The sequence below is a fragment of the Heptranchias perlo genome, chromosome 9 (genome assembly GCF_035084215.1).
Source record: "Heptranchias perlo isolate sHepPer1 chromosome 9, sHepPer1.hap1, whole genome shotgun sequence".
Classification (NCBI taxonomy): domain Eukaryota; kingdom Metazoa; phylum Chordata; class Chondrichthyes; order Hexanchiformes; family Hexanchidae; genus Heptranchias; species Heptranchias perlo.
The window spans coordinates 9,020,001-9,040,736 of NC_090333.1; the positions used below are offsets into that span (position 1 = coordinate 9,020,001).

A 20,736-nucleotide genomic window follows, 5' to 3' on the forward strand; every position below is an offset into this window, starting at 1 on the left:
TCATGGGCTGTAAAGCGCTTTGGGATGTCCTGAGGTTGTGAAAGGCGCTATTTAAATACAAGTCTTTATTTCTTTATGTGTGAGAAACGTTACAAACATAGCAGAAAGATTTTCATGTTCATTATTTCTAGCAAAAAACGCATTTATGATTTCACTGGAAATAGAGGTCAGAGCAAATTTCCTCCATCGGTGGCCCAGCTGTTTGCCTGTGCTTCACCTGAACTAATCACTAGAAGCTGTCGGTATTTCCTTTTATTAAAGTAGATGGCTATCAATTTGACATTGTAATGCCACCAAGGAAAGACTAGGGTATTGGAGGGCAATGGAGCACCTGAACTAATCATTAGAACTAGTAGGTGCGTTACAACAGTGACTACACTTCATAAAGTACTTCATGGGCTGTAAAGCACTTTGGGACGTCCTGAGGATGTGAAAGGCGCTATATAAATGCAAATTCTTTCTTTAGGTGAGCGGTGCGGGTCTGACTCTTCCTTGTTCACTCTTGGCCAGGTTATCTAGCTTCACGTCAATTCTGTTTGTGATCTATTTTAAAGGGGTGTTGTCACTTAACTAGATTGTTTTCCCTGAAAGCTAAGAAGAACTCTGTTGTGTTAGTTGCCCCTTTAAGAACCTCTCGGTGAACTCAAGAATTTGAAGTACCTGGGGCGGAGACAGAATTCATAGAACTCCTCGTGATGGAAGCACATATCGAGAATTTAGGTGTGGAGGTCTTTATTTTATTTGTGGGTGATGTTGGTGAGGCCGGCATTTATCGCCCATCCCTAGTTGCCCTGAGAAGGTGGTGGTGAGCCGCCTTGAACCGCTGCAGTCCATGTGGTGGTGCTACTCCCGCGATGGTATTAGGTAGGGAATTCCCGGATATTGACCCTTTGATGAGGAAGGAACAGCGATATATGTCCAAGTCAGCGTGGTGTATGACTTGGAGGGGGACCTGGAGCTGATGGTGTTCCTATGTCATTGCTGCTCTTGTCTGTCTTGGGTCCGGCAAGATTTTCTGTATAAATGGACAAGATTGGGCTCAGTTGTGACACCCACCTCCCTGCTCCTCCCCTCCCCCACCACACACCCTACCGTGGTTGGATATTCTCAGATTGACAACTTGATTTTTTTTTTAAAAAGGTCAGTGTAATGTGATTCTTTACGTGAAAATAAATGACTATCAATTTGACCTTTGCAAAGCCACATAGAAGAGAGTCAGGCATTGGAGAGCAATTGAATCACAACGGGGCAAGCCCTTGTGCCATTTCTCGTCGTCGACAGCCAGCTACTGAGATTGATTGTGAAATAGAATTCCGTGATGCTTGGAGCCTTTAAGCATGCAGAATATTTCAGTGTTGCTTGTGGGAACCCACTGAAACTCAAAGCGAAACCTCCTCCCGTCCCAACGACCTGCAACAATTGGTTCCGATTAATTTTCCAGTTTTTTTTTCCCGTCGGCACACTTTTGGAATAAGGCACAAAGGGAAGCTCGCAGCGGGGGGTTGTGTAGTCTCGTGCCTCAGTTTAAAGCGTTGCAAGCTTGCAAGGGTATAGGGTCAAAATTCGATTGGAGATTCCACTTACTTTCACAGCAATAGTCAACTCAAAAACAAAGGGCTCGATTTTACAATGGTGGCGGGTTGGCAGCGGGGGGACGTGGGCGGGAGGTGAAGGTGCCCGTGGCAAACCCGCACGAACAAATCTCACCGTTTCCGACGCGGTCGCGTGGTGATTGCTGATGATTAACGTCCTCTCCGGGTTTCGCGCCTGGCAGCCAGCCTGACTGACTGGCTGCCGTCAGGAGCTGCAACGTGGGTGGGGTGGGGGGGAGAGGGGAAGATCGGGGGGGGGTGGTGAAGAGTGGGACATCGGGAGGACGTCGGAGGGGTGAAGAGGGGGACGTCGGAGCGGGAGTATTCGGACATCGGAGCAGGGTGCAAATGTAGATCCCTTTTGTGTTTTCACTTCCGTCTATGGTTTTTTATTTAATTTATTTAGTTTCTTGTTCCCTGATCCGGCCCTTCAGGTCTGGTTTCACCAGGCGTGAATCAGAAGCGGTGGGCAAGCCGCCCAGGTAAGTTAAAAATCGTTCTAATCACTTACTCTATCGCAGGTAAAGTGCCTTAAGTACCTCAATGATTCTTTAACTGTCATCCCGCCGGCTTTAATTGCCGGCAGGACTCCTGTTTTCAGGTTGCCCGCCCGCACACAGGTGGGTCGCTGAGAAACTCGGAAGTCGGCGGGTTGGAGCCGGCTTCCGAACCCGAACGGGATTTCCGCGATTTTTGGAGCCCCCACCACCCCCAATGCACCCGCAATTGCCCCCTAAAATCACCCCCAAGAGGTTTAATTATTTCTAACACATCCTTCACAAGAGACCTGATTTTTGGAACCTGCTAAGAGCTATGTTTGACACAGAAAGACTGATATAGAAAGACTTGAATTTATATGGCACCTTTCACATCCTCAGGAAGTCACAACACGTTTCATAGCCAATTGATTACTTTCAAAATTCTTTTGTAGGCAAACACAACGGCCAATTTGTGCCCAGTAAGGTCCCACGAACAGCTGTCATATGAACGACCAGTTTTGCTGGCGATGGCTAAGGGATTAGGACACCAGAAGAACTTCCTGTTAAAGTGCCATGGGATCTTTCACATCTGCCTGAACAGGCAGAAGACAGGCCCTCGATTCAGCATCTCAACTGAAAGATGGCACCTCTGACAGTGCAGCACTCCCTTGGTGCGGCACTGAAATGTCTGCCTAGATTATGTGCTCAAGTCCAGGAGTGGGGCTTGAAAATGACAATCTTTTGACTCACAAGCATTATTACTGCCCACTAAGCTGACACGTACAACACTTATTGGTATATTGACTGTTTAAGGTGGTGGCTTTGTTTTTTAAAATACATTTTATTTCATTTTTCTTTCTCCCTTTTGCTTGCAAATTTGCCTCCTTCCCTCTTCCTGCCCTGAAGGTCTTGCTGGAGTCCCATTCCACGGGTGGCAGTCACTCTCTGGTCCTTTGTCATGCTTGACGTACGAGTCTGGGAGCATGCCGGGGACCTTCCTGAATGTATAAAGAACAGGTGTCTCTAAGAACGTAAAAAGTCGATACGGAATGGCGGAGTATCAACAAAATCGACAATGCCACTCACTGTTAAAATTAACAAAAAGTTTAGGGGGAAGGAGGTACTGGGTGGCATCAGTGTGGTTAAACACTGACCTTTCACCTCTCAGGCTCTGCATTCAGATCCAGCTCAGACTGGTGTGGAGAGAGATCCCTCTACCCGCAGTCTCAACCCAGGCTGTAGTCCCTAATTCACCACGAATTGGCCATTTCAGTCAGTGGTGAGAGGATGGAAAATGCTCAAATGGCACACTCTTGGTCAGAACCTCATCTTCTGAGGCTGGAGACGAATCTGATTGTTGGAGGAGAATGGAGCAGAGCAGAGCGGAGCAGAGTAGAGGGAGCTTCACTCCACATCTAAACATGCTATGTTTGGGACCGCTTGATACTGACACTGAGTGCCTGCGATGGAATCTATTCCATTCTCCAGCACTAACATCCTTCACCTTGATCATGTTTTCTCCTTTTATCCACCACTCTTTGTTTCAGTATCTGCCTTACCTCCTTGCTCAATGCTCACAGTCTCCCGACTCTTCGCTTCTCCATTCACTGAATCTAAGCCCACAGTCTCCTAACTCGCTCTTACCGTTTCCTTTCTCTATTTCCACCATCTCCCATTTTGCTTGTACACAATGTCCTCCTTACCTCTGTAGTGATGTCCCAGCTCTATTGTGTCTCCGAGTTCTACCCCCCCCCCTCCCCCAGCTGTCCCTTAATTATTTCCAATCCTTTGGCCAGCTCACCAACGCAGACACGAGCTACCACTGTTGTCACTGTTGTAATGTAGGACGCGTGGCAGCCAATTTGCGCACAGCAAGCTCCTACAAACAGCAATGAGATAACGACCAGATAATCTGCTTTTTTAGTGATGTTGGTTGAGGGATAAATATTGGCCAGGACACTGGGGAGAACTCCCCTGCTCTTCTTCGAAATAATGCCGTGGGATCTTTTACGTTCACCTGAGAGGGAGGACGGGGCCTCGGTTTAACTATTTATAGTATAGTAAATCAGTCTTTTTTTAAAAATATCCAGTCCGGTTATAGATAAAATGTGGTCAACCCCAAAATCAGGCCATTGATTTTATGGTCTCCAAAGGGGGAGAAACAAACCTTAACTGTAGGGCTGAAGTAACGATCGTGGGCTCCCAGCACTGAGCCTTTCCCTCCGGGAGCACACATCAGAAAATCACAGATACACTCCTCTCAATTTTCTGTCTACTGACAGAAAGTTTAAAGGAGCGCACTGTAATTTTCCAACAACAAAAACAACAACTTGGATTTGTACAGCTCCTTTAATGTAGTAAAAGGTCCCAAGGGCAGCTCACAGGAGCGATTATCAAACAAAATTTGACACCGAGCCACATAAGGAGATAATTAGGATAGGTGACCAAAAGCTTTGTCGAAGAAGTAGGTTTTAAGGAGCATCTTAAAGGAGGAGTGAGAGGCGGAGAGGTTTAGGGCCTAGGCAGCTGAAGGCACGGCCGCCAATGGTGGTGCAATGAAAATCGTGGGTGCGCAAGAGGCCAGAATTGGAGGAGCGCCGAGATCTCGGTGGGTTGTAGGGCTGGAGGAGGTTTCAGAGATGGGGAGGGGCGAGGCCACGGAGGAATTTGAACACATGGATGAGAATTTTAAAATCTCACGACCCTGGTGGGTAAGGCATAGTGTCAGTCGTGCATACGCCCGCCAACCTGCACTTTAACCATGTGAAACCAATTATTGAAACTAGGCTGCCTTCTACCTTAGTTTCACTGGAGCACCTCCTGGTGAGCATGGCCTGTGGGCGATCTGTCCCCCCTCCCCCTCCCCAATCTGTTCCAAATATGGAATGGCATTGACAACACCTTAAGGTTTATAACTCAGAATTCCCCCCCCCCACCCCGCCCGGCCCCCGACCACCAACTGAGTTGGGATGGCAGCAGTGCAAGGGGATCAAGAAAGAAAACATTTTGCACTTATGTAGCTCCCCTCGTCGTGGTCTCTCAGAAATGTCCCAAAATGCTTGACCCCCCTCACCCTGGATTCTCAGTAAAAGAGCATTAATCCGTTTGTGTTTTTTGTGTGTGTTTCTGAATTGATTTTCAGGTTCTGGACATTGTGAGAACCAACATTCGCTCCATCGTTCAGCGGGTATGGAAGGTACACGATGTCGAAAGTCTACGGTTGTACCGCATCTTCAATCGTGTTTTTAATCGCTTGCTCTGGAGCCATGGGCAAGGGCTTTGGAACTGTTTCTCCAATTCAGGGTAGGTAACGCAAATTGTAATTAGGATTGGCCACCCATCTGGTTTTGAATCACATAAAGCAAGGGTCGAAATTCAGAGTGGCGAAATTCCCGACCGATCGCCCGGCGGTACACGCTATTTTTACACGGGCTCTAACCTGTTTAAGATAAACGGGTTAAAACCTGCGTTAAAAAATAGTTCACACAGGAATGTAGTCCAAGCACGTTAAGTGTTTGTACCTCGAGCTCCAGCAATTGACATTTCTCCCCTAAAAAGCCTAGTTTTAGCCTTTGGCCGTCCAGTAAATGTAGTGGTTAAAAGTTGAATGGAAAAATGGCACGATGATGCCGGGGTAGGGTCGCCAACTCTGGTTGGACGTATTCCCGGAGGTATCGTCACATCCTCCCGCCTCCAACCTCCTCGCTCCCGCCATTGGTCACCCGCCACAACCACCCTCACGGTACATCACCTTCCTGCGGCCAATTGAAAAGCAAACAGAATCTGCTTTACTCGATTGGATGCTTCTTGACTGTCAGTCAAACTGCCTTTTCTCCCCCATCTTCAATATTTTTATGACTAATAAATGAAAGTGTTCAAAGAAAATGATCCGAATAATTTTTCTCCAGGGTTGCCAGAAGCAGTGTCCAGGAGATTAATTTTTAATTCCTGACGACTCCAGGACGATCCTGGAGGGTTGGCGACCCCTATGCCAGGGGCCCATAGTTTCAGCTGTGAAGGCCTGAGGCTTACGGTCACTTAACACCCGTTTTCCTGGGTGGCTGCGACCTTGCATCAGGATCGTCTCGCCTACGACCTCTGTCAACCTTGGGTCTCAATGGGGCAATTCTTCCCCAAAAGATTCATCTGCTGCTGAAACCCTCATTCACGCCTTTGTTACCTCCAGACTCGAGTATTCCAGTGCTCTCCTGGCCGGCCTCCCATCTCCCACCCTCCATAAACTGAACTCATCCAAAACTCTGCTGCCCGTATCCTAACTCGCACCAAGTCCCGTTCACCCATCACCCCTGTGCTTTTTTATATTCGTTCATGGGATGTGGGCATCGCTGGCGAGGCCGGCATTTATTGCCCATCCCTAATTGCCCTCGAGAAGGTGGTGGTGAGCTGCCTTCTTGAACCGCTGCAGTCCGTGTGGTGACGGTTCTCCCACAGTGCTGTGAGGAAGGGAGTTCCAGGATTTTGACCCAGCGACGATGAAGGAACGGCGATATATTTCCAAGTCGGGATGGTGTGTGACTTGGAGGGGAACGTGCAGGTGGTGTTGTTCCCACGTGCCTGCTGCTCTTGTCCTTCTAGGTGGTAGAGGTCGCAGATTTTGGAGGTGCTGTCGAAGAAGCCTTGGCGAGTTGCTGCAGTGCATCCTGTGGATGGTACACACTGCAGCCACAGTGCGCCGGTGGTGAAGGGAGTAAATGTTTAGGGTGGTGGATGGGGTGCCAATCAAGCGGGCTGCTTTGTCCTGGATGGTGTGGAGCTTCTTGAGTGTTGTTGGAGCTGCACTCATCTCAGCCGACCTACGATGGCTCCCAGTCCTGGAAGGCCTCGATTTTAAAATTCTCATCCTTGTTTTCAAATCCCTCCATGGCCTCGCCCCTCCCAATTTCTGTAACCTCCTCTAGACCTACAACCCTCCGAAATCTCTGCGCTCCTCCAGTTCTGGCCTCTTGCGCATTCCCGACTTTCATCGCTCCACCATTGGCGGCCGTGCCTTCAGCTGCCTAGGTCCTAAGCTCTGGAATTCCCTCCATAAACCTCTCTCCCTGTCTCTCCTCCTTTAAGATGCTCCTTAAAACCTACACCTGTCCTAATAGCTCCTCATGTGGCTCGGTGTTAAATTTTGTTTGATAATCGCTCCTGCGAAGCGCCTTGGGACGTTTTGCTATGTTAAAGGCGCTATATAAATGCAAGTTGTTGTTGTTGTTGTTGTTGTTGTTGTTGGGAGATCCTTCCCCAGATCACCTTTCCTGCTTAGACGCCACCAGCGTTTGAAAATCCCCCTCCACAAACTCGCCGCACTCCCAGCGCGCCCGACAATTATTTAAGTCGGCAGACTTTGCATTACAATGCGATGTCAGCTCGTTTAGGTGGAGACACAGCCAGTGCCTGAGAACTGGCCTCACTGTATTCACGCAGAAAATCTCGCCGGCATTAGGGACAGTGATTAAATAACTGGGTCGATGGGTGGAACGCAACGCTCTCTGCTAGGGTAAAATATTTGGATTCAGTTGGATCAAATCCAGGAAAAAACTGAAGGGTCAGCTCATTTGAAGTCTAGCTTTGGAGATCTGTCTTCCATCTCACTGCCCAACGTTCAGGATAGAACTGTGATTGCTAGCCCCCGAGAGTACCAACTGCAGTGTTTGTTGTGCTGTTCATGTGCCGTTGCTGTTCATTATAACACAGGATCTTGTTACTGGTTCCAGCTTCCCTATGGCTTAGTGGGTAAAAGCCTGGACCAGTAGTAGTCTTGACTCCAGTGTAGTATCTAGGAACATAGGAACATAGGAACAGGAGTAGGCCATTCAGCCCCTTGTGCCTGCTCCGCCATTTGATAAGATCATGGCTGATCTGTGATCTAACTCCATATACCTGCCTTTGGCCCATATCCCTTAATACCTTTGGTTGCCAAAAAGCTATCTGTCTCACATTTAAATTTAGCAATTGAGCAAGTATCAATTGCCATTTGCGGAAGAGAGTTCCAAACTTCTACCACCCTTTGTGTGTAGGAATGTTTTCTAATCTTGCTCCTGAAAGGTCCGACTCTAATTTTTAAGACTGTGCCCCCTACTCCTAAAATCCCCAACCAGCGGAAATAGTTTCTCTCTATCCACCCTATCTGTTCCCCTTAATATCTTATAAACTTCGATCAGATCACCCACCGCTTAACCTTCGAAACTCTAGAGAATACAACCCCGAGAGGGATTGTATTCTCTAAGGGATATGGAACCAAGGCAGGTAGCTGGAGTTAAGATACAAATCAGCCATGAGCTAATTGAATGGCGGAACAGGCTCGAGGGGCTGAATGGCCTTCTCCTGTTCCTATGTACCTTGACCCATCCTTGTCAGATTCTATTTCGAGGTTGCCCGGTGCTGATTGGGATGCTACAATTGGCTTTGGTGCCCCTGGGCCAGGTTGGGGGAAAATTGCCCTGATTGCCATCTGGCCAGCCCTGTTGGAAAGTGTGGGTATTGAGCAAGGACGGTAATGTTTCGATGGGTGTGGGGGTGGGGGGGGGCTTCATAGTCTTGAGGAAACCACCTGGTAATTGTGAAGATTGAAACCTGGAACGACGAAGTCCAGTTTTTAATCAGTCTTCAGCATGCTTGAAGAGTCCTGGTTCCCGTTTGCAAAGCGCATAATCCAGCTCCCTCCACGGTGTGCGGTTGGAACCATTTCACCAATGCGCACAGTCTTTTTAAAATACTGCCCCGCCCCCATCTAGTTTTGGACCGGGCAAGACGGAAGCAACCATGAGCCACACCACCAAGCCTTGAAAAGACAAACTCAACAGCAACACAGAGCACTTTACTCCCAAGATCGCATTACGCTGCAGGCTTTTAAACCTCAAAGATCATTAAAGTAAATCCATTAATTGAAGGTTTGAGAGCAGAGACCCAAAACCTCAAATTAATTTCATCTGGCTTTAGATGTTTTAATTTATAATTATCGGCACTTTAAAGAATCATGCTGCCGCGGGTGTGTGTGTGTTTACCTAAAAATAAATTTCTCCTGCAGTGAAAGGCAGTTTTATCTGACAGAATTTAGGATTGTAGTGTGGGAAGTGCACATCTCCTCCCGGGACATCTGCAATGTGTTACTTGTTTTTTTATATATAGTAAACAGATATGGGCATTAAGATGAAGGACAAGGCACTTTGAAGGAGTTTGAGTTGTACATTATCCAGCAGTGAAAAAACAGTCCAAAGTGTTTCCTTTTAAAGAAAAACTTATGTCACCCCAGCTTATACCGGCAATCCCAGATCGTACAAAAAATAAACAGTGAGAGGATTACACGGGTGTTAGTTTGTGCCCATTTACGTGCTTTCAGTTGAACCTGAGCAAAACACGGAACAGAATTCAACCAGTCTCGATTGGGGAGAATTAAGGGGGCAATTTTAACCTAACCCGCCCGTCGGGAAACCGACAGGATCGGGAGCAATGCTGGTTTTTACACCCTGCCCGATTTCACTCTCCATTGAGGGGTGTGATTCCAGTGTTCCACCAGATCCCGTTAGTTTCCCGACGGGCAGGTTAGGTTAAAGTTGCCTCCTATGTACCAGCTGATTTCAGCTGAGACATCGTATGGGGCGTGACGGTTAGTCTCAGCATCTGCTGCCCGGGAATGGGAAACAAAGAGCCCGGGTTCACAGTCCCCCCACCCCCTCTCTCCCTCAACCACTGACAATCTTTAGAAGGGAGTCGTCGGACACTGGAGAGGCACTAGTAGATTGGAAATGGGCCAACGCGGTGCTTGTACCCAAAAAGGGGGACAAAACAGACACGGGCAACTACAGACCCATTTGTCTCACTTCAGTTCCGCGTAAAAATAATGGAATCGAGTATCAGGATTGAACTTCAGGATTGTCTGTGCAAAAACATCCTCGTTAATACCAGCTTGGCTTTTGACAGGAAAGACCAGCCTGACTAATCTTCTTGGCGGAAGTGACAACACAAGTCGACAGTAGGAAACCCTACTACATTGTGTACTTAGACTTCCAAAAAGCATTTGATAAAGTTCCACACAGAGTATTACCAATTAAACTCAAAGCTGAGCAAAACTTGGGTATGGATGAGAAACTGGCTGAAGGGTAGAAATCAGTGGGTACTGGTTTGAGGACTGATGTCAGGGGGTGTGTGTGTGGGACGGGGGGGTTAAGTACTGTGTGGGGTGTTCCAGGGCTCAATATTGGGACCACCACAGTTTCTAATTAACATCGTGACTTGGACTCAGAAACTCAATGGAAATTGGTCAATTATCAAACAAAATTTGACACCGAGACACATAAGGAGATATTAGGACGGGTGACCAAGAGCTTGGTCAAAGAGGTAGGTTTTAAGGAGCGTCTTAAAGGAGGAGAGAGAGAGGTAGAGAGGCGGAGAGGTTTAGGGAGGGAATTGCAGAGCTTGGAGCCTAGGCAGCCGAAGGCACGGCCGCCAATGGCGGGGCGAAGAAAATCAGGGCTGCGCAAGAGGCAATAATTGGAGGAGCGCAGAGATCTTGGAGGTTTGTAGGGCTGGAGGAGGTTACAGAGATAGAGGAACAATGATAGATGGAATTTAATGTAGACAAGTGCAAAATATTGCACGTAGGAAGGGAACATTGGCAACATGCATACTTCATGAAATGTGTTGAAATAGTTAAGAACAAAGTTGAAAGAGACCTAGGAATCCTGGCAGACTCAGTGGTCAACATCTCGAATTGAACGTTGAACGACACAGCCAAAGCAGTAGAATACTAGTCGAAGAAAGTCGTGATCAGACTGTGCAGTGCTCTGGATCAGACCGTACCGTGAATCCTGTGCCCAGTCCTGGTGACCGAAGAAAGAGGGAGACATTCAAGCACCAGAGGTGGTGCAGAGAAGTGCCACGAGACTGATCCCTAGTGTCCAGGGTCTGAGTTATGAGGAAAGGCCGGAGAGACTTGAGCTTTTCAGTCTGGGAAGAAGAGGGCTGGGCGGATTTTAACTCTCTCCGCCCGGTGGAAATTGGGTGGTACGGGAGTTAAAATCAAGCGACTCTTTCTCCTGCTTCGATATCGCCTTGCAACGATTTTAATGAAGAGCGGTCGAGGCACCCGCCTGAGTGAGGCAGATGCCTCATCAATATGTTGACAGTTGGGGGTCCTATTGCTCGGAGAACAGGTCGGAGATCAGGACCGATTCTGTGAGCGGTGTCCCCGTCTAGCAAAGCCGCACACTGTGAATGAAGCCTTGTGAAATTACTGCCCATGCGTTTAATAAAAGAAAATACTGCATAAGTAGCGGATTGCTCTCCTGGATACAATGCTAACCCCAGTCAATAGTTAGAACGAAGCCACGGCAATTAGCCAAAGGGTATTTCATCAGCGCCAGCAAACCAAAACCCACACCATGCCAATTTTGCACGAGAAAGCCCGTGACCCTGTTGCCATTGTGCTTACTCAAGCAGTGTTGCATTCAATTGTGGCTGTACCTTTGACCTCAGCATGCCTAGGCTGGCGGGGGGGGGAGTGGGGGTTTGCTGCGGGGAATAAAGAAACAACCAGAGCCTCCGTTCCTCATTGTTATCTTTGAAAATACACAGCAGAAAACACAACCCTTGCTTTCACATGGAGCCTGGCTGCAAAGACCCAAAATAGAACTTGAAATCTTATTATAAAACTCGACACGCACCCTGTAAAATTTCAGCATCCTAATAGGAAAAGGATAGCCCTCCCTTTACTCGTTGGACGTCGTCCAGTTCCAGTATTAATCCTGCCTCTGCTGTGTTTAACTCCGCTCTTAAAAGAAAGCCCAGCATGGATGATTTAATCCCTTAAAAGATACGGGGTTGACATCACACTGTGCGATATTAGCAACAAATGCACTAATGTGTGCTTACCTTCCTTTGTCTGCTATGTTAATGAGCCTTAATGCCTTCTTATAAAATAGCAGAATTTGATACAAACTCATTAACTAGTTTGTTGCTAACAACACGCAGTACAATTTCACCCGTGTACCAGCTGCAATCTACCATAAAACGGAGTTTCAATCAACAGGGAGCTCAGTGGTGCTCACCACAATACATTAACCTCCCAAACACATTTCAGATCATTCAGAAATATTAGTTTCGGGAAGACTTCTCAATTGATTTGTACTCTGGGTTTTTTTTATCCCTGCCTCTCCCAGGAGATTACATGGCTGCGGGGGCGGGTGGGTGGTTGAGGTGGAGTGGAGGTGGAACGTTGAGGGAAGAAGTGTTTAGTCATGATGGTCTGGCCATCATGGTGTGGGGCAGGCTTGATGGACCCAGTAGGTCTTTTCCTGCCCATCAATTTTGTGCGTTCGTACTCGGTGCAGATGGGACTCCGTGCGAGAGGTTTAAGAAGCAGCCAGTTTCATAAATGTTAGCAATTCACATCTCGTAATGCCAGGCGCCACTAAAGAGCTTCTATTTTAAACACCTCGATTATAGAATTATCATCCATGGTTGCAAATCCCTCCACGGCCTCGCCCCCTCCCTATCTCTGTGACCTCCTCCAGCCCTACAACCCTCCGAGATCTCTCCGCTCCTCCAATTTTGGCCTCTTGCGCGCCCACCATTTTAATCGCCCCACCATTGGCGGCTGTACCTTCAGCTGCCTAGCCCCTAAGCTCTGGAATTCCTTCTCTAAACCTCTCCCCCTCTCCACCTCTCTCTCCTCCTTTAAGACGCTCCTTAAAACCTACCTCTTTGACCAAGCTTTTGGTCACCTGTCCTAATATCTCCTTGTGTGGTTTGGTGTCAAATTTTGTTTGATAATCGCTCCTGTGAAACGCCTTGGGACGTTTTACTACTTTAAAGGCGCTATATAAATGCAAGTTGTTGTTGTATTTTAAAGGTTAACTCTTTTTAAAATTATGTAACATCACACTTTTTATTTTTTTGAAAAGCAAAGCTTAATACTGGGTTTACAAACCGTGACGAGATTGCTATATATTAGTTCATAAAGCTTCCACGGTCACATGCGCAGAGGTAGATAGCACAGCTTCTTCGATAGCACCCCCCAAACCCATGACCTCCAACATCTAGAAGAACGAGGTCATCAGGCCCATGGGAACACCATCTCCTCCAAGTTCGCTTCCAAGTCACGCACCATCCTGACTTGGATACATATCGACTGTTCCTTCATCATCGCTGGGTCAAAATCCCGGATCTCCCTACCTAACAGCATTGGAATCATAGAAGGTTACAGCATGGAAGGAGGCCATTCGGCCCATCGAGTCCGTGCCGGCTCTATGCATGAGCAATCCAGCTAGTCCTACTGCCCCGGCCTATCCCCGTAGCCGCACACATTTTTTCGTTTCAAGTACTTATCCAGTTCCCTTTTGAAGGCCATGATTGAATCTGCCTCCACCACTCCCTCGAGCAGAGCATTCCAGATCTTAACCACTCGCTGTGTGAAAAAGTTTTTCCTCATATCACCTTTGGTTCTTTTGCCAATCACCTTAAATCTATGCCCTCTGGTTCTTGACCCTTCTGCCAATGGGAACAGTTTCTCTCTATCCACTCTGCCTAGACTCTTCGTGATTTTGAACACCTCTATCAAATCTCCTCTCAACCTTCTCTGTTCCAAGGAGAACAATCTCAGCCTCTCCAGTCTATCCACGTAATTTAAGTCCCTCATCCCTTGAATCATTCTAGTAAATCTCCTCTGCACCCTCTCTAAGGCCTTCACATCCTTCTTAAAGTGCAGTGCCCAGAACGGGACACAATACTCCAGTTGTGGCCGAACCAGTGTTTTATGAAGGTTCATCATGACTTCCTTGCTTTTGTTCTCTATGCCTCTGTTTATAAAGCCCAGGACCCCGTATGCTTTTTTAACCACTTTCTCAACCTGCCCTGCCACCTTCAACGATTTATGCACATACGCCCCCAGGTCCCTCTGTTCCTCCACCCCTTTTAGAATTGTGCCCTCTAGTTTATATTGCCTCTCCTCATTTTTCCTACTGAAATTTTCTTACCGCATTTTTCCGTGTTAAACTTCATCTGCCACGTGTCCGCCCATTTCACCAGCCTGTCTATATCCTTTTGAAGTCTATCGTTATCCCCCTCACTGTTCACTAACCTTCCAAGTTTTGTGTCATCCGCAAATTTTGAAATTGTGCCCTGTACACCCAAGTCTGAGTCATTAATATATATCAAGAAAAGTAGGAGTCCCAGCACCGACCCCTGGGGAACACCGCTGCACACCTCCCTCCAGTCCGAAAAACAACCGTTCACCACTACTCTCTGTTTCCTGTCATTTAGCCAATTCTGTATCCATGTTCTATTGTCCCCTTTATTCCCATTATAGGAGCACCTTCACCACACGGACTGCAGTGGTTCAAGAAGGCGGCCCTACCGCCTTCTCAAGGGCGACTAGGGATGGGCAATAGATGCCGGCTTATGCGAGTGATGCCCATATCCCAAGAATTACATTTTTTAAAAAGTTGGGCGACAATGGTGTTGATTTTGCTTGGCAGGCGGCTGCAGGCGGAGCCGGAGTGGAGAGGGGGCGAGGGGCAGTAGTCGCAACACCTTACTTGGGGGATGCAAGCAGTGAGGGGGAGCTCGGTTACTCATTGACATGTGGGAATTGGCAACTTCATGTTCCTCCTTAGGCCTCTACCCAAATGGGTTGAGCTGGGTAGTGAGCAGAGGAGAGATTTGGGTGGAATGAGCGCATGGGTCGGAAGCCCGGTCAGAATCGACAGTGGGGACAGGGCTCCACGTAGTCAGGTGATATCAGAAAGCAAAGTATTTGATTTCAGAAAGTAGGACACGCAGAAATTTGCAGCGGATACTACAATATTTGTTCCCATGTGAAATATCAATTGTGCATTTCTTTGCTGATTTTGCTGATTATTAATCATAATACTGTAATTTTATCAGCATGAATGTAAACTCGAAACACGGTAAGGAAAACATTATAAGTGTACAATTCTATTAGACCCCATCCTGTGAGAATACTGCCAAGAGCATCATAATGAAATAAGGGGCTCTATTTATGAAATGCATGCTTTTAATCTGTTTGGGAGTGACATACAGACACATTAACGCACATGTTTTAATAAAAAAGGAGCTTAGTTTAAAAAAAAAATTCATTTTTCCACGGATGTGGAATCAGGATTAACTTAATTTTAGTCTTTTGTGCCCTCAATTTGTCAGAATTACATTGTAAGCAGCCGGTCGCGGAGTGCAGAGCTGGATTATCTGATCGGCTTTCAGCTGCGTGTTATTCCCCATTGCTGCCATTGCTGGGGCTGTGCTACTTTTCCCACCCACTGTTGCTAAGGGGCCCGTCTATAATATGGCAACCTTTGACAGTTGGGCTGTACGATGGGGCTTCGGGAAGGGTTTAACTATGGATTTTTTTCCAGCTGGGTAAGCTAAGGTGGGCTGATTTCGGCCTTCCCGGTGTGATCTTGCTGAGAATACTGAGGTGGTGCCTGTTTCTATGGCAGCAGGAGCTCTTGGGAAACCATGTTCAATCGAAGCGCAGAGGCGGCCACGTCTCAGGAACTGCAGTGCTGTCAGAGGCTGGTGCAACTTTGCAAAGACTGCCTGCTAGTGGTTTACAGATTTGCTGCTGATTCCAAGGGGTCCCTTCCTGGGTTCAGCCATGAATGGGAAGACAACAGGTGAGACTCCTTTATCCTGCTCATTGTTGTAGATGACACTGTGTGTGATATGTTTATTTTTTATATTGAGAAACCAAGGTGAAGGGCCAATGTCCATTGTACAGGTCACCGCCAAAAATAAAAGTTATGGGGAAGCTAGATAAGTACATGAGGGAGAAAGGAATAGGAGGATATGTTGATAGCGTGAGATGAACTAAGGTGAGAGGAGGCTCGTGTGGAGCATAAACACCGGCATAGACCTGTTGGGCCAAATGGCCTGTTTCTGTGCTGTAAATACTATGTACAAGGTAAATCAGATAGTAGTGATTGGGTGGTTCCAAGCTTACAAATGGCATGCAATCTTTAGTATTTATACAAAATACCATAAAAAGTCAACGGGGTGGCAGAGTAGATTAGGCACTGGCCTTTCACCTCAGGGACCAAGGTTCCAATCTAGCCCAGACTGATGGGATGAAAGCCATCTCTGCTGGCTGTAAGGGTGTTACGTGAAATAAATCTGGGAAAGTCTGAATCCAATTTGCAGTGGGCATGAGCCTACAGCTGAGGATGGTTGGCGTGGGAAATGGAAAAAATGCCACACTGCTGCAGTAGGTGGTGTGTGTGTGTGTGTCTGAAATTGGGGCTGAGGCACATTGTTGGTGCAGAGTGGAGGGAGCTTTTGCTCTACATCTGTCTGTGCTGTACCTGGCTCGAAATGGAAAGTGTCCAAATAGCCCGTTGGTAAACATCCATTCGCCTTGATGAACACGAAACATTTTAAAATTCACCAGGAAGAACGTTTGTGCTGCTCTGAGTGGATGTACATAACGAGTCACCTGGTGCCGTTCCCCATTTTAACTTGGAGAAATAATGTAAAGCTGAAGGTAGGGACAGATGCTCTGCCCCAACCCATCTGAACCCTGACAAGCTCATTAAAAATAAATTTATAAATTTCTGTAGTTGGTTATTAGCTCATCTTTTTTTTAAGATAGTCCCACGTACGACATGGATTATTCATCACCTGTTGAAAAACCGCAATTGCATCACAAAGTGGGTTGGTCCCTGTGACAGAGTAGGAGCATCATTTAGAGCTCTCTAAGTATTTGTGTTTGATGTTTTTTCGTTCCCTCCATACCTTCATGCATTCCCATGCTGTTCATCCCAAATGATCCATAAACCCTTTCGGAGTCCCATCCTTCCATGTCTGTCGCAGTCTTATTAGCCTCCCAAATTAATTTTTGTTGATAGGTCATTGTTAATAAATCCTTCATATGTCTGTCCATTCCATTGAAAAGTAGACCTTCAAAGCAACTGAATCGACTGGCATAGTTGCTTTCTGTTCTTGGCACAGATGTTCTGGCCCAAAATTGGCCATGACGCAGAATCCGACAGTAGAGGTATCAAGGAGGTGGGCCTTCAGATTAATTTACAACCATCTCCAGAGTCAAATTAAGAAATCGGGCCGGGGACGCCTATAATGCAAATCGAAAGATCATGGATTCATCACTCTCCACTATTAAATGAGCAAGGAATATGGAAGTGGATGGAACATTGACAGATGGAATTTAATATGTATGGGCAAATGTAAAGAACTGCACACAGGAAAAAAAGGGAGGTTTTTTTGAAAGAAAGAAAGACTTGCAAATATATAGCGCATTTCACGACCTTAGGACATTCCAAACCGCTTTACAGCCAATGAAGTGCTTTATTGAAGTGTAGTCGCAGTTGTGATGCAAGAAACGCGGCAGCCAATTTGCACACAGCAAGATCCCACTAATAGCAATGAAATAAACGACCAGATCATCTGTTGTAGCTGTTTGTTGAGAGATAAGTATTGGCCAGGGCACCCCTGCTTTTCTTCAAAATAGCACCATGGGATCTTTTACCATCCACATCAGTTTAATGTCTCATCTGAAAGATGGCACATCTGACAGTGCAGCACTCCCTCAGTACTGCACAGAAGTGTCACCTTAAATTTTGTCTCAAGTCTCTGGGGTGGGACTATGAACCCACAACCTCCTGACTTGGAGGTGAGAGTGCTACCCACTGAGCCAAGACTGACACCTTAATCATAATTCTTGACAAAACTCCTTTACTGTTATGGGACATTCACATCCCAAGTGGCTATTTGCAATTCCGGTATGATGTAGTACATCTAGACCTCCAGAAAGCCTTTAATAAAGTTTCACATGATAGGCTGCTACACAAACTTAAAGCAACAGTATCCTAAGTAAAACTTCAAAGTGGATGAGACACCGGCTGAAAGACAGGAAGCAGTAGCTGCTGGTTTAGGGAGTAATGTCAAGCTGGGCAGACGTGCCCCAGGTATCGATGCTGGGGCTCGTACTATTTCTAATTGACATAAATGTCCGGGATTCAGAAACTTGCTGCAAGTTGGTCAAAATTACAGATAATATTAAACTAAGGAGCATTCTGACTGTTGGTTCCAGGTGGTTGAGATAGCATTGGATTAGAAGGGCTGAATGGAATTACAGATAATATTAAACGAAGGAGCATTCTGACTGTTGGTTCCAGGTGGTTGAGATAGCATTGGATTAGAAGGGCTGAATGGAATTACAGATAATAGTAAACGAAGGAGCATTCTGACTGTTGGTTCCAGGTGGTTGAGATAGCATTGGATTAGAAGGGCTGAATGGAATTACAGCTAATATTAAACGAAGGAGCATTCTGACTGTTGGTTCCAGGTGGTTGAGATAGCATTGGATTAGAAGGGCTGAATGGAATTACAGATAATATTAAACTAAGGAGCATTCTGACTGTTGGTTCCAGGTGGTTGAGATAGCATTGGATTAGAAGGGCTGAATGGAATTACAGATAATATTAAACTAAGGAGCATTCTGACTGTTGGTTCCAGGTGGTTGAGATAGCATTGGATTAGAAGGGCTGAATGGAATTACAGATAATATTAAACTAAGGAGCATTCTGACTGTTGGTTCCAGGTGGTTGAGATAGCATTGGATTAGATGGGCTGAATGGAATTACAGATAATATTAAACTAAGGAGCATTCTGGCTGTTGGTTCCAGATGGTTGAGATAGCATTGGATTAGATGGGCTGAATGGAATTACAGATAATATTAAACTAAGGAGCATTCTGGCTGTTGGGTTCCAGATGGTTGAGATAGGATTAGATTAGATGGGCTGAATGGCTTTTCTCATGGGTATCTATCTGGCGATCTTGTAATTTTTGATTCTACGTTGAAATAGGAAACATTTTATTCAAGCTTTATCAAATCTATCACTCCATCAAAAGCTTTCCCTAAATCCATTAATCCCCTTTTTTTCTGAAAGCTGTGATCTGCCTTAAGAGGAACATCAGATCTTGACAGTCCCCTGCTGCTCCTAAACCCACGCTCCTCCCCCAGCTTATTTTATATGATTGTTTTGGGTCCAGCTTTCTAAATTCCAAGCATGTACTTTTCTCAGTCTGATGGAGAAGACTGATACCTTGTAACTGTTAGATTTTTTTTAAATTATTAATTCTCGGGATGTGGTCAGCGCTGTCAAGGCTGGCATTTATTGCCCCTACCTAGCATGCCCTTCTACAACAGAGTGGCTCGCTCGGCCACTTTAGCGGGCAGCTAAAGTGTGGGACTGGAGTCACGTATAGGCCAGACCAGGCAGGTTTCCTTCCCTGACGGAACCAGTTAGGGGTTTTTAATGACAAACTGACAGTTTCGTAGACGCTTTTGCTGATACCGGGGGGGGGGGAGGGTAATTTTAACCCCCAAGAACGGGTGGGTTGGGGACGGGTGGGCAGTAAAAACGATTTGTTTTTGGAGCGTGACCGCATCCCGGCTCCAACGCGCCCACTTCCGGGTTTAACCCAGCCGCGTTCGGATGTGTGCGCACAACAGAAACCCGGAAGTCCTGTCCCCACTTAAAGCCGGCGGGCCGATATTTAAAGGGACAATTAACCTCATTACCATAGTTGAGGCACTTCAATTTTTGTGCATTAGAAATGTCAAACAAATTTAACCTTACCTGTTCGGGTTTCCCGTTGTTTCTGATTCACGTCAGGTGAAAGCAGACAAGAAGGGCCTTTATTGCACTGCTTGTGGGCCGGGAGGAGCAGGAGTGCTTCATCCAGGCCCAACAAGCTCACCTGGCTGACAGGACCCCCGTGATCGGCCGATCCCCCCACTGACGGTGGACATCCCCCCCCCCGACGATGGACCTCCGCCCAACAGTGGAACACCACCCCCCCCCACTGATGGTGGACCCCCCCTTGACGGTGGACCCCCCCCTTGACGGTGGACCCCCCCCTTGACGGTGGACTCCCCCGACGGTTGACCTCCCCACCCGATGGTGGACGCCACCCCCACCCCGATGGTGAACACCCTCCCACCCAAGGGTGGACCCTCCTCCCCGATGGTGGACCTACCCCCCCCGATGGTGCACCCCCTTGATGGTGGACTCCCCCAACGGTTGACCTCCCCACCCGATGGTGGACACCCCCCCGATTGTGAACGCCCTCCCACCCAAGGGTGGACCCTCCTCCCCGATGGTGGACCCACCCCCACCCGATGGTGGTCCTACCCCCCCGATGGTGCACCCCCTTGATGGTGGACTCCCCCAACGGTTGACCTCCCCACCCGATGGTGGACACCCCCCCGATGGTGAACGCCCTCCCACCCAAGGGTGGACCCTCCTCCCCGATGGTGGACTCCCCCTAAAACCATGCCCCAACTTTTTATTCCAAATTTCGTAAAACTGGATTCAAATTCTCAAACCTGCCGTGGTGGGATTTGAACTCACGGTCTACTGGATTATTAGTCCAGGCCTCTGGATTACCAGTCCATTAATATACCCACCACTCTACATTTTAACTGCTTCCTTGTGTTGACCTCAGTGTTGGAGCTGCCACTCCCTGTCCTCCTAAGCATTTTTTCATGAATTTACGTATCCACTGGTTTTGGTCTCACTTCAGGTATTCTGGCTTGAACTCGTCTGTTTCTGGAGCTTTGCCATTCTTGGAGCTGCCCATTAATTCCTCTGATCTCTGCAGAGTTTGTAATTCCCTCAGC

General features: G+C 47.2%; 1 protein-coding gene across 1 annotated transcript in view; it reads left to right on the top strand.

Moving 5' to 3' along the window:
• ttll7 (tubulin tyrosine ligase-like family, member 7) overlaps positions 1 to 15,715 on the top strand; it is a 170,987-nt gene extending 155,272 nt beyond the window's left edge. Inside the window, exons 18-19 of the mRNA XM_067989644.1 lie at positions 5,214 to 5,374; positions 15,538 to 15,715. Of these exons, the coding sequence (XP_067845745.1) occupies positions 5,214 to 5,374; positions 15,538 to 15,715 (339 nt within the window). The remainder of the gene's footprint in view (positions 1 to 5,213; positions 5,375 to 15,537) is intronic.
• Positions 15,716 to 20,736: the final 5,021 nt, after the last annotated feature.